This window comes from Sciurus vulgaris (genome assembly GCF_902686455.1).
Source record: "Sciurus vulgaris genome assembly, chromosome: 11".
Taxonomy (NCBI): Eukaryota; Metazoa; Chordata; class Mammalia; order Rodentia; family Sciuridae; genus Sciurus; species Sciurus vulgaris.
This window is the reverse complement of record NC_136472.1, coordinates 53,630,359-53,645,218: the sequence shown is the minus strand read 5'-3', so window position 1 is coordinate 53,645,218 and position 14,860 is coordinate 53,630,359. Positions and strand designations below refer to the sequence as shown.

The window sequence follows — 14,860 nt, the reverse complement described above, 5'->3', positions numbered from 1 at the left end:
GATTAAGCATCAGTATGTTATGGATGTCTAGGATTTTATTCATTTTATTACCATGCCTAAATTTTTCATATGTACTTGTTCATAATTACTCCTTAGGATATTTTTATTTTTGTGACTTTGGTTGTCATGTCTTGTTTTTGATTTCTGACTTTATTGATTTGAGTCTCTGTTCTTTTTCTTTTGTTAATGTAGATACATGTTGGTTGATTTTGTGTATCTCTTAAAAGTTAAACATTTTTTTCATCTTTTTTATTGTTTTTCTCAACTCTTACTTTTTATGCTCTAATATTAAATTTTTCCCCCTTGGGCTAACATTTGGTTTAGTTTGTTCTGCTTCTATTTTCTTGAGCCCTTGCTTTAGGTTGTTAATGTGAAATATTTCTTTGTTTTTAAGACTGAATTTGGTGCTATAATTTTTCCTCTTAGAAATGCCTTTGCTGTACTCCACATGTTCTGGTATATTGTGCTCATTTTTGTCTTTCTCAATATACTTAGCAGTTATTCTTTTAATTATTTCATTGACAAATTTGTGATTCAGGAGTATGTTTAATTTTCATGCATTTGTGATCTTTACCAAGTACCTCTTGTTGATATTTTAAAATCCTGTAAGTCACACTGTGTCTTTTCATGTGAAAATTTAATTCAAATACATTCAAGTCTATTATTGATATTTAAGTCCAGATATATTTAATATATTTAATAACAGACCATTTTATTGCATTTTTATGGTGATCCATATATATTTCTTTCTTTTCTCCTTCCTTCCTTCTTTCATTCATTACTTCCTTCCTTCCTTCCTGCACTTCTTCTTTCTCTTTCCTCTTCCTTCTTTTCTCCTCTTCCTACATTTTCCTTTCTTTGTCTTCATCTTTTTTCTGTTCTTATTTTATTACATTGTTGTCAGAATTTCATGTTATCAATATGCTTAGATTTACCAATATTTGTTTTGCGTCCTACTTATGATTCATTCTGGCAGATGTTCTGTGTGCACCTGAGGGGAATGTGTATTGTGTATTGTCTTTTGTTTGGATAATGTGTTCTCTATATGTCTGTTACGTTCATTTGACCTAAAGTGTTTTTCAAGTTCAAGTTTTTTTTTAATCAGTTTTCTGTCTGGATTAAGTGTCTATTATTGAAAGTGGTATACTGAAATCTCCCATTATTATTATATTGCAATCTATCTGATCTTTTAGCTCCTTTAATATTTGCTTTGTATATTTATGGACTATGCTATTGGGTGCATATATATTTACAATTATTGTATCCTCTTTTTTAATTGACTTCCTTTTTAATATATGTTGTCTCTTTTTATATGTTTGACCTAAAGTCCAGTTCAACTGATCTATATCATCTATATTTCTATCTATCTACCATCTATCATCTACTTTCATTTATCTATCATTCATCTATCTATCATCTATCTATCTATCTATCTATCTATCTATCTATCTATCTATCTTTCTACCTATTCCTGATTTCATTTAATCTATAATGGTATAAAATATCCCACATTTTTGGAGTCTGGTCACTGAGCCTAGCACTCTGAAAGAGCTACATCCCCACACTTCATGTTTTCACTTTAACTCTACGTGTGCCATTTGGAGTGAAGCAAATATCTTGTAGTCAGTATATAGTAGAGCCTTGCTTCATTTTCAAATCCTATAAATCACTCTCTGTCTTTGTATTCGAGAATGTAATTCAATTACACTCAAGGTAATATTAGTAGATAAGTCCAGGCAGACCTTATTTTATTTCACTTTTATTTATAATAATCTACATATGTTTCCTTCCTTCATTGTCACCATGAACCACCTCTTCTCCTATGTCCAGCCCTCCAAGTTCTATTCTTCATTCTTTGCCAACCACAAATATTGATTTGACTGAAAAGTTGGCAGAGGCACATGCTACATAATGGTAGAATTATCAGTGCAAAATCCAAGTATTTCAAGAAGCGTTCCCTATCTTCTGGCCACCACACAGACATATACTAGTGAGATCTTGCACACTTACCTCTGAGTCTGTGTTTGCATGCTTGGAGAATTACACCAGTTACATTAGATCAATAAGGAGATCAATTCTTTTAAACTCTATGCTGATCTACCAAGGAAGAGCAAAAATAATTTAAAAATACTCATTTTTAGGTGAGTTTTGGTGTATGAACAATATTGACTCCCAGTATATACCACACTATCTCCTGAGTCCAGGTATCCATCACATAAGTTGAACAATATATGCTCACTGTGATTATAGCCATGGAGTAGAGACACAGACTGCTTTTATTGGTTCTTTGCAGTTATACATGACAATAAGCTTCATTTTGACACAATTTTAGAAGCATGGAATATAATTTGTTCTATTTCAGTTCCCCTACTTTCCCTTTCCCACCCTTCTTCCCACCTCCTGTTCCTTTCGCTCTACTCTTCTGATCTTTCTGCTCCTTGGTTGTAGTTTTTATTTTTTTAAATTAGTATCTTATGGATATATACAATGGTGGGCTTCATTGGGGTATATTCATATATGTACATAAGAATGTTAGGTCAGATTCAATTCATTGTCTTTTCCTATCCCATTCATCTTCCCTTCCCTGAATTCCCCTTTGTCTCCTCCAATGATCTTTCTTCTACCTGCCCCTGCCCTGTTATTTGGAATAGCTTCTGAATATCAGTATGGAGATTCTTCAAAACTCCAGTAAGGGAATCACCACATGACCCAGCTATTTCCTTTCTAAATATATATCCAAAGGATTTAAAGTAAGAATACTACTGTGATGAAGCAAAATCAATGTATACAGCAACACAATTCACAAAAGTCACGTTTTGGAGACAACCCAGTTGCTCCTCCACAAATGAATGAATAAAGCAGGTATGGTACATATACACAATGGAATATTACTCAGTCATAAAGAATGACTTTATGGCATTTTCCAGTAAGCAAATGAATCTTTACATGATCATGCCAAGTAAAACAAGCCAGTGCCAAAAAATCAAAGATTGAATGTTGTCAACTTCTGATGCTGCCTGTCTCACAATGCTGTTTCCTTTAGTTCATGTCTGTAGTGAGTCAAATGCCTCTGTCTTATTCTGAAAAACAGATTCCAATTCACAAATGGCATAATATTTTAATATTTATGTTTGGCAATTAATAAACTTAGTGCCAGCTAGATTACTTGGGGGTGAGAATGTTACCCAATTTAATCATGGGATCAGCTTGAGAATCCAGGGGCCTTGTTTCCATGTCTTGGGAAATATATAATCTAGCACTCTCAGGATTCCTGTCCCTACATGTGCCACGGTTTCAGGTTATGGAACATGTTTCTAGGTTGAGTACCAGTACAGAAAATAGCTAACTATCCACATACTCAGGAGCAAAGGTTATGGTTTAGCTGATAAAACCCAAGGCCAAAGTCTCACCATGCCCTAGAAAATGTTGCCAGAAGACTTTTTGTAAACTTAATTTTCTGGGTTGTTTTTGTGCAGGTAGAGACTCTTCAGAACTCAGGGAACTCAACAAGATTTACTGTACCAGAGCTCACTCATTCAGAATAAAGCTTTCTCTCTGCATCAGGGTCCCAACGCATAACACAAGACTAATTGCTCATAACACAGAAAAAGAGAGATAAGAGATCATTATTTTTGATAACTTCAGATAGAAAAGTCACAAATAAGAGGTTTATAAGTTTGTACAATTTTGTATCCTTTTTCAATTAGAATAAGTATGTCAAGTAAAAGCTTTAAAGAAAAAGATTTAGATGAAGATGTGATAAGACATTTACTGAAAATATCAGAAATGAACTGAGTCTTTCTTACTTAAGAATGGTTTTTATCAAAGAAAGAACAAAATCCAGGTTAACATAAGCCCATTGGAAGGCATGGAAGAATTTCAGGGGCACAAGGCTGAGAGGAGAGCAGACAACTGTCAGTGTGGCTGGGCACTGTTTCCTCTTGAAGGCACGTCTGATGGACCTGAGCAGAGGCTCTTCACCCCTGCTCCACTCTGCTGCCTGACATCTCCAGGGTTCCCTGAGAAAGGCTACCTCCACCTTCATCTTCCTCAGGAGTGTCCTGCAGAGCCCGCTCAAGCACCAGCTTGAGGTTCTGCCCCCGCAGTCGCTGCCTAAAGGAGCCAACGAAGAAGTAAATGATGGGGTTGGCAGAGCTGTTAACAGAGGACAAGACAAGTGAAGACAGAAAAAGGAAACTGTCTGGGTCAATATATTTCTGAATCCCAATTAACAGAAACAAACAGACTCCAAATGGCAAACCACAGAAGAAGAAGACCAACACTGTGAGCAGGATGGTAACATACAATCTGGTCAGAGGCTTTTTCTGGGATCCACAGAGCATCCTACCCAGCAGGGCCAGGCTGGACACTGAGAGAACCACAAACAAAAAAGCCAGCCATACCATTATAGTCAAATCAACTTTTTTATAATAATCTTTAGCTTTTTTGAGGTGATAAAAAAAGACTCTGTCCAGGATACTCAGAAGCATGGACAAAAACCAGAGCAGGGCACACATGATAGCTGATGTGTGTCTTGGGCGATGGCAGTGGTACCAAATGGGCCACAGGACCGACAGGCAGCGCTCAGTGCTAATAGTGCTGAGCATGCTCAGGCCTGCAATGTAGAAAATGATTGTCCCAGTTCGTATGATGCTATAGGTGATGATGTGAATGTGAAGGATGTTTTCAATGAATTCTATCAGGCAAACAGTTATATAGAGGCAGAGAAGGAGGAAGTCAGCAGCAGCCAGGTTTAGGATGTAGGTGTAAAAGGCATTTCTGTGCATGCGGAAACCCAAGAACCAGAGCACAGATGCATTTCCTGCCAGCCCAAACAGGGAAATGATGAAGATGAACACTTGTGGAATCAATTTGCTCATGTCACCAATTGGCAGCAGGTTCTCATAACTTCCATTGGTTGGTGTGGCTTCTGTCCTCCAGGCTGAGATGGTAGGATCCAGGTTCCTAATCTCTTCAGTGGGGCCCCTGGGAACACAAAGAAGACTTGAGCACTAGCGGCAACAGCCCAGCTGATCAGTATCACCCTGCTATGTAGAGTTTCCCATTTCAAAGAGTAGGGAACCATAGGTGAAGTGTAGGTGAAGGAACTTATCAACAGTCAGGGATTTCTGAAGTATGGAGTCAAATCCAGTAGTCATTGTCTAAGCCTGAGCTCTATGACCAGAACCTAAATGACAAAGAAATACATTATAATCTAAACCCTCTCACTCAGAGTGGTACCAGCACTAGTCTATCCTGGGACAGTATTCTCTCAGGTACAGGAATGCAGACAGACTCAGAGTTGATTGTAATATCCCCATCACAAAGGTTTCATTCAAGGAGGTGAAAGATCTGACTTTATTGGCACTAGGGTAATGTGAGCTTTTGCTAAAGTAGAGGGGAGAATGGCTGCTCATAGAAATAGCTCAGTGTGTCAGGCATTGAAGACATGTTCATTTTGAGTCCCCAGTACTGAGATGTGTTACCCACATACCCTCAATCCCTATTTATTGAATGAATATTTGAACTAGAAGCCTTACAGTGCAAGATGATGTGGCTTAAATGGAAAATAAACATGAAAATACAATGAAAGACCTAAGGCATAATGAGATTAAAAAAGTACCATTCTTCATAATCCTTAATATGAGCAGTACTTGGTGTATTTAGAATTACTCACATCTAATCTCATAACTGATGTTGACAAGTGATGTTCCTTTGAAGTGTGAATTCAAGGTGGTTTTGTTTAGCACCCAGAGGCATTTGGTGCATGGTGTGGGGGTCAGATCAGTGTCTCAGCTGAATTGCTCACCAGTAAAAAAGAGGCGGGTTTGAATGTGGGTGAGGAATGAGTGCCACTGAAAAGAGGTATTTGAAATAAGAGAATATCTACAGGTGGCTACTGTTTTAGTCATCTATTTCACTCCTGTGACTAAATCATCTCAGCTGAACAATGTTAAAGGAGGAAAAGTTTATTTGAGGGCTCACTGTTTCAGAGTGAGGCTTGAGGTGAGGCTGCACATCACAGTGGAAGAGTGTGGCAGAGGGAAACAGCTCACATTCTGGTTATCAGGAAGCAGAGATAGAGACTCCAGTGGCCAGATACAAATATATACTCCAAAGTCATGCCCCAATTTCCACCTCCTCTAGCCACACCCTACTATTTATTTCAGTTACCACTATTAATCCCTATAAGGGGATTAGTTCACTGATTGGATTAAGACACTCAAAACTCCATCATTTCTCCTCTGAACATTTTTGCATTGTCTCACACGCGAGCTTTTGGGGGACACGTCACATCCAAGCCATAACATTCCACCCCAACCCCCAAAAGTTCACAACCATCTCACAATGCAAAATGCATTTAATCCACTCCCCAGAGTTCCCATAGTCTCAACAGTTCCAAGATTGCTCAAAGTTCAAGTCCAAAGTCATCTCTGAGGCTCAAGGCAATCTTGCATTGTGAGTTCCTATAAAATTAAAAGCAGTTTACAAATACCCAACACATAATAGTACTGAGTAAACATTTCCATTTACAGAAATAGAGGCATAGAAAGAAGGGATAGGACCAAAGTAAGTCTGAAATCCTGATGAGCAAACAAGTCCTTTAGCTCCATGTCTGGTGCCTGGGGTACGTGGCATCTTGATGTTCTATGCAAATGGCATGTGCATCTCTGCCCCTGTGGCCTTATTGGTTGCAGCCCATGAGGCCTTCTTGTTGGCTTATCTCTGCTCAATTCCTGCAGGTTTCCTGGGACAATGTGCCAAACAGGTAAAGGGACCCACTGATAACCTAATGATTAACAGTAGTTAATTTAAGAGTTTATCACATAATTTCTCTTTGCATCTTCCAAATAGCCTATGAGTTAAGAATATATATTTGTTCCATTTTTACACAGGATAGACCTGGAGCACAAACAGAATGAGTGATTACCCCTGGTATCACACAGTGTGGATTTCAACACCCACGGTTCTACATTTTAACCAGGAGTTTGAACCTACCACTTTTCTGTGTTGGTTATATGTGGATGAGAGAAAAATAGAGCAGTAAATCCCAACTTATATCTCAGATGGCTGTCAAATGTGGATACAATAAAATCTAGCAGAAGCAAAGTTCAGAAACAAATGGGAAGAGAAGTCAATCAAATAGGGCACAAAAGGGCTCTTTGCTGTCACACAAGGGAAGCTATGATTTCAGAATGCAGAGGACACACAGGGGCTGGAGACCTCTGGGTGGGTAGAGGGCACATTCTCCCCCGGGCCTGCAGAGAGTCATCCTGAAGTAAAGGCATCCATCACGTTTTCTTAGATAGCCAAGTTCCTTCAGCATTGGTCAATTTGCACAGGGAACAGGAAGAAAAATGAAAGTGTTGATGTTCTGACTGAATGCAGTCTCTACATTTCTGTTTAGGGTGTGGTGTGTTTGTCTCTGTCATCAATCATGAAGCTCTGTAAAGACCTTCCTCTTTCAAGGCATATATTGTTTTCTCTGTTTACTAATGTGCCCCAATATTAACCTGTGTTCCTTACAGATCATCTTTTGTAATGTCCTTATCTAACACACACACAAAAAAAAAACAAAAAAAACAACAACAAAAAAAAAAAAACTGAGGATCAAACTAAGAAATTTTCCAAAATCACATCTTTCAGAGTAAGTTAATTCTAGTCTGGTCTCTTGGATCCCTATCTGATGCTTTGCCTCTGTTCTCTGCCCCATCTTGCCTTATTTTGTTTTCAGAGCTTCCAAAGAATCTTCAAAGGACCACAGAATGTGAGACACCATCAGAACCTGCCACAACTTCTAAATTATCCCCAATAATATCAATTTTGTTTTCTGTAATAGTGATTCCTTGAGTTTTATGTCTCAAGGAACCCCTTTACCTTCCTCTTATAATGCTGTTATCACCACGTGACTAGGTTCTGACCAAAGTCAGTGAGGAGAGTGATGTAACTAACTCCTGGATCATAGGATAAATAAAAGGAGCCTAGCCTGCATTTTTCCCCCAGGCATCCATTCTGATATGTCTGGGAGTTATATAGGACCACAGGATGATGGGACCCTCCCAGGCCTGGAGAGCAGCACTATCAAAGAATTCCTTGAGTCTGATGTGCTGGCGCTTACAGCACAGGTCTAACACATATCCGGTTAAGATCATTAGTGTTTCTTTTTAGCCACACTTTCATTCTAAACAAGTGGGAAGGTTTTGTCTTTTCAAATGACATTCCATTTTCAAGGCATTTTTAGTTAATGTAGTTGACTGTCCCATAAAATTGATGTAAGAGAAATACTATGTAAATGGGAAAAATTATTTCAATGGAGATAAAATGGGAATTGATTCAATGATATTAGATTGAGAAAACCTCAGAGTGTAGGAAGATAGAAGGAGCAGTGAGGGACAGTTTCATTGTCCTGACAGTTTTTACTCCATCCTTCTTCTCTGCCTTGATAGAGTTCCCAAACTGGTGGCTTCTTAGCACCCCAACAATGGCATCTTTTTCCTTCTTTTTCTGGGTGAACTGAGCTACTTGGTGATACAATCAGGACAGTGGAGGATGTTGGGATGGGGATTTGAGTTTTCAATCTCCTAACTCTCTCCTGCAGGCAGTGTGTTGGCAGTGGCACTGCTCCTCCACCTGCCTGGTCCTCTTTAGTAATACAGCTACACCCAGGCTCGGCTCTGTCCCTGGTTAGTGCTACCTCCTTTGTCCCTTACAGTCTAGGTATGGAAACAGAGTTATACCCTTGCTTTTCTTAAGGCACCTCACCATGCATTGCTATTCTTCCCTTAATCCTGCACATCTTTACAAATAGTACCTCTTGGAGAATTCCTCAAATATTCCAATTTGAACCATCTATTTATTGTTAGAAACTTGAGAAATACAAAAGAAGAGTATTTTTGAAAAGCAAATGAAATCAATGAAACTCACTTTATAGCCTCTTAGCTCAAGTAAGCAATACCTCCATGTGACTTTACTATTTAAATGAATTTTTGTAAAAGGCAGGTATTTATCCATGACTGCAGATATAAATGGTTGGAAAAAGGGAAAGTGAGAGCTAAATCATAAGAAGAAAAGGTCTCATTAACCCTTTTTTAAACTCTCAAAGTAGGAGTTTCAGCACTCAGTCTTTAGAAATATGATTCTGTCTCCAGGACAGAAGCACCATGACCCCTCCATGTAGCACACTATGGTAGAAACACAGGGGTTAGAGACTCAGAGCAAACACCTTACCTCTCAGAAGTTCTGAGTTCTTCCTTTGAAATGAAAATTCTTACCTTTCTTCCATTCTTCTCTGCAGAGGTGGAGAGCTGAGCTCTGCTGGCAGTGGAGAGTCCTTCTCAGAGGTAGTGACCCCACGGTATAATTCTTTGTTCTCCAAGTGGAGAGATGCCTATGGAAGGTGTATATAAAGCTGGTGACCAATTGAGGCTTTTAAGATTCTGAATGGCCCCTATTATTTACAGTCCTTGGATTGGGAGCAAATTGGCGACCACAGTCATTTGAGGCCTCATTTTAATGAAGATGTTTCTGGGCATCTGGGCCATTTTCCACTCACATATCAGCCTCTCCTATCCCATTCCTTTCACTCCACCTACCTGTAAGTAGTTGTCCTTCTCAGTGTTTTGTCAACTATGATCCTAGGTAACAATGTAAGTATTATGTGCTTTCATACTGAGTTTCATTACTAGACAACAAACTATCTTTGGATCTTTAAAGGCTCATCATGACCTGTCCCATATTTTATTTCTTTACATCATCAGTAATGCATTCATTTCAATAAGTTTGTTCCAAAAAACAAAGCAAAAATTGGGAAACCTGTTCTCAGGGAATCTTATTTTCTACTTACTACTTCTACCCATTCTCATTTTTCTCATTATTAGCTCTGATTAGGAAACATATTTCTATTTTTAATGTGTCAGTATAAAGAGGTTAATTAGCTGACATCTCTTACAAATTTGGAATGTTCAGCACATAAAACATTCTTTCTTTTCCTCCCTGCACTCCTTGAAATTTAAAAAAAAAAAATTTATCTAGTGTAGACTTTCAAAATTTTATCCCTTATCTCACATGACTTCCCTTTGGTTCTTTATGTTACACTCATAGTAGGTAACATATCAGTTGTGAAAACTGTAATTTGAATTAGAAGCTAGATGGACATAAAACTTGGGATCCATTGGTTTGGAAATGGCTTCATATTCTTCCCTCAGGAGTTCATGTGATTGGTGCTTGGTTTTAAGACTGGCAGAAGTGGGAGGTTTTATGAAATATTTGAGAGGTTGGTCTTTGTAATGGTCTTTAGGTCGTGGGAGGCTTTTATGTTAATGTTCTCATGCAACCCCTAGATTTCTTGTGACAGAGTCTGTATAAAGAAGCAAGACTAGTCCATTGCTTACTGACTAGAGATATGGCCCTTATTCCACATGCACTTCCACCACCCACTATGGGGCCTGACCCAGGGCCTGGGCTATGAAATTTTGACTATCAGTCAAATCTGTAAGCTAATTTAACCTCTTTATTCCATGAGTAGTTTTTGTCAGCAATTTTTTTTTAGTAAGTAAAGCTAAATAATAAAGAAGGCAATTTGAAAAATTCATAAATTTTCTTCTGTGGAATGATTCAACAAATGCTTCATAAGAACCTACATTATGTGTTGAATTGTCTTAGAAAAATTTATTTGAAAGTCCTAATCTGTGTTATCTCAGAATATAACTATTTCGAGATGGCATCCTTGAAGAGAATTAAAAGGAATCCATCAAGATGGATATTATCTAAAGTAAATGGTGAATTTATAAGAATAGTAGACTAAGAAACAGACTTGCAGAAGGAGGACCAAGAAAGAGAAATAAGAAAAAAATGATCCCATTTACAGTCATGGAATAATGTCTCATAACACACCCACATAAAAGACCTCTATACTTTTATAATATATATAATATTTTTAAATTTAAATGGGGGAATAAATTGGATAAACTGGATTTTTTATATATTACTTGTGGGAGAGTAATTCAAATATTCAATTAAACTTTCTTTCATTTTTCTAAAAAAATTATATGTCATAGATTTTCACACATAAGTAGTTGCCTGCATAAAACAATGAAAGCCAAACAAGATCTGTAGTGTAGGTTATTTTGTTTTACTACCATTAATTGCCTGATTTGGGTAATATGCTATATTACTGTAAAATATCACTAATAGCATGGTGATGATGGTGGGTGTACAGAAACTCTAATATTTTTGCTAGTCTTTAATTACTACAGAAGAAATTGCTTAAAGACAATTGCAAAGTTCCTTTGTGGGATGGAAAACCTAGATGAATATTGAAGTCACCAAAAATGAGGACATAGGGGATGCTAGAGAGAATTTTGTAAGCCTGGTCCAAGGTCAGTAGAAACTATCATAAGCAGTCACACACTCACCAGGATAATTAAGCAAATGTTAAAATTTTATGATATTTTCTTTCAATGGTAATTTGTAAAGAATAAAAATCTACAGGTAGAACTACTGACTCAGGGCTATACCTACTCTCCTGCTGTTCTCCTCAGCTCTTGTCCAGTAGATAAGCATTATTCTGTCACATGTATCACATGATGTTAAAACAAAGATTTAATCTAAAAATTAAGAATGGAATTGGCTATGGTGGAGCTCAGGGTTAGAACACTAACTAGGTATGTGAGAGAACCTGCAATAAAGAAACCAAAGAAATAAGATTGGTGCTATATGCCCCAGAGAGGTGCTGGTGACATGCAAAATTTAAATACATTTCTGAAAGTTCTTTACCAACTCTTAAGCCATCAATAATCAAAGCTATAAAATAGTTTGAGTTTGAATTTTTATGTAAGGAATATTATTTTTAATTTATTTTGAAGATGAATTACCTTTCCTACTTTCAACAAGGGCTTTTTTCAGGTCTAAAAAGTATCAGAAGTGTGGATATATTCCACTGCTTCTTTCTTTGTCCCTTACCTCCCAAGCTTTTCCTTGTTCTATTTCTTTTTGGTTTTCATTTGTGACTTGTGATCCAGTATACTGGACATATTCCTTGGAAGAGGATAGGAACAACACATTGTGGCCTTGTCCTGGGATTACCTGACTGTCCTGGATTTGACAGTAATTTTGAGTTAATGCCAATGAATTTTTAAACATTATGCCAATTTCAGTCAATGCCTATGAAAGACATGACAGTTTGCTGAGAATTCTAGCTTCTTTTTTTTTTTTTTTTTTTTTTTTCTCCCTTCTTAGTATTTATTTTTAAATGCTTTTTTTTTTTTTCTTTTTCTTTTTTTTTTTTTTTTTTTTTTTTTTTTAAACAAATGGGATACATGTTGTTTCTCTGTTTGTACATGGCGTAAAGGCATACCATTTGTGTAATCATAAATTTACATAGAGCAATGTTGTTTGATTCATTCTGTTATTTTTTTCCCTTCCCCCCACCCCTCCCACCCCTCTTTACCCTCTATACAGTAGTTCCTTCCTCTATACTTGCCCCCCTCCCTAACCCTAACTCTAACCCTTTCCTCCCCCCCATTATGTGTCAACCTCCACTTATTAGCGATATCATTCGTCCTTTGGCTTTTTGAGATTGGCTTATCTCACTTAGCATGATATTCTCCAATTTCATCCATTTGCCTGCAAATGTCATAATTTTATCATTCTTTATGGCTGAGTAATATTCCATAGTATATATATACCACAGTTTCTTTATCCACTCATCAATTGAAGGGCATCTAGGTTGGTTCCACAGTCTGGCTATTGTGAATTGAGCAGCTATGAACATTGATGTGGCTGTATTTCTGTAGTATGCAGATTTTAAGTCCTTTGGGTATAGGCCAAGGAGTGGGATAGCTGGGTCAAATGGTGGTTCCATTCCAAGTTTTCTAAGGAATCTCCACACTGCTTTCCATAGCGGCTGCACTAATTTGCAGCCCCACCAGCAGTGTATGAGTGTACCTTTCTCCCCACATCCTCGCCAACACCTGTTGTTGCTCGTATTCTTGATAATCGCCATTCTAATTGGGGTGAGATGGAACCTTAGGGTGGTTTTGATTTGCATTTCTCTTATTACTAGAGATGTTGAACATTTTTCCATATGTTTGTTGATTGCTTGTAGATCTTCTTCTGTGAAGTGTCTATTCATTTCCTTAGCCCATTTGTTGACTGGACTGTTTGAATTCTTGGAGTAGAGTTTTTTGAGTTCTTTATAGATTCTGGAGATTAGTGCTCTATCTGAAGTATGATTGGCAAAGATATTCTCCCACTCTGTAGGCTCTTTCTTCGCATTGCTGATAGTTTCCTTTGCTGAGAGAAAGCTTTTTAGTTTGAATCTATCCCAGTGGTTGATTCTAGCTTTTATTTCTTGTGCTATGGGAGTCCTGTTAAGGAAGTCTGGTCCTAGACCAACAAGATGAAGATTTGGACCTACTTTTTCTTCTATAATCTGCAGGGTCTCTGGTCTGATTCCGAGGTCCTTAATCCATTTTGAGTTTAGTTTCGTGCATGGTGAGAGATATGGGTTTAGTTTCATTCTGTTGCATATGGATTTCCAATTCTCCCAGCACCATTTGTTGAAGAGGCTATCTTTTCTCCATTGCATATTTTTGGCCCCTTTGTCTAGTATGAGAAAATTGTATTTATTTGGGTTTGTGTCCGTGTCCTCTATTCTGTACCATTGATCTACCTTTCTATTTTGGTACCAATACCATGCCGTTTTTGTTACTATTGCTTTGTAGTAGAGTTGAAGATCTGGTATTGCAATACCCCCTGTTTCACTCTTCCTGCTAAGGATTGCTTTAGCTATTCTGGGTTTCTTATTCTTCCAGATGAATTTCATAATTGCCTGCTCTATTTCTGTAAGGTACGTCATTGGGATTTTAATTGGAATTGCATTGAATTTGTATAGCACTTTAGGTAGTATGGCCATTTTGACAATATTAATTCTTCCTATCCAAGAACATGGAAGATCTTTCCATCTTCTAAGGTGTTCTTTAATTTCTTTCTTTAGTGTTGTATAGTTCTCATTGTAGAGGTCTTTCACCTCTTTTGTGAGATTGATTCCCAAGTATTTTATTTTTTTTGAGGCTATTGTGAATGGGGTAGTTTTCCTAATTTCTCTTTCTGAAGATTCATCACTTATGTATAAAAATGCGTTGGATTTATGGGCATTGATCTTGTAACCTGCTACTTTACTGAAATCACTTATGAGTTCTAAGAGTTTTCTGGTGGAATTTCCAGGTTCCTCTAAATATATAATCATGTGATCAGCGAACAGGGATAGTTTGAGTTCTTCTTTTCCAATTCGTATCCCTTTAATTTCTTTGGTTTGTCTAATTGCTCTGGCCAGAGTCTCAAGAACGATGTTGAATAGAAGTGGTGAAAGAGGGCATCCCTGCCTTGTTCCAGTTTTTAGGGGGAATGCTTTCAGCTTTTCACCATTTAGAATGATATTAGCCATGGGCTTAGCATAAATGGCCTTTACAATATTAAGGAATGTTCCCACTATCCCTATTTGTTCTAGTGTTTTGAGCATGAAGGGGTGCTGTATTTTATCAAATGCTTTTTCTGCGTCTATTGAAATAATCATGTGATTCTTGACTTTAAGTCTATTAATATGGTGAATTACGTTTATTGATTTCCTGATGTTGAACCAACCTTGCATCCCTGGGATGAAACCCACTTGATCATGGTGCACTATCTTTTTAATATGTTTTTGTATGCGATTTGCTAAAATTTTGTTGAGAATTTTTGCGTCGATGTTCATTAAGGATATTGGTCTGAAATTTTCTTTCCTTGATGAGTCTCTGTCTGGTTTAGGTATCAGTGTGATATTGGCTTCATAGAATGAGTTTGGGAGGGTTCCCTCCTCTTC

At 37.5% G+C, this 14,860-nt stretch overlaps 1 protein-coding gene across 1 annotated transcript; it reads right to left on the bottom strand.

Annotated features, from left to right (window-relative positions):
* Positions 1 to 3,970: 3,970 nt before the first annotated feature.
* On the bottom strand, positions 3,971 to 12,141 carry LOC306639833 (mas-related G-protein coupled receptor member X1-like; the record flags this gene model as incomplete). Its single annotated transcript, XM_079103540.1, has 3 exons — positions 3,971 to 4,986; positions 9,273 to 9,388; positions 12,085 to 12,141. The coding sequence occupies 3 exons, from the start codon at positions 12,139 to 12,141 to the stop codon at positions 3,978 to 3,980; spliced, it is 1,182 nt and encodes a 393-aa protein (XP_078959666.1). The 3' UTR covers positions 3,971 to 3,977.
* Positions 12,142 to 14,860: the final 2,719 nt, after the last annotated feature.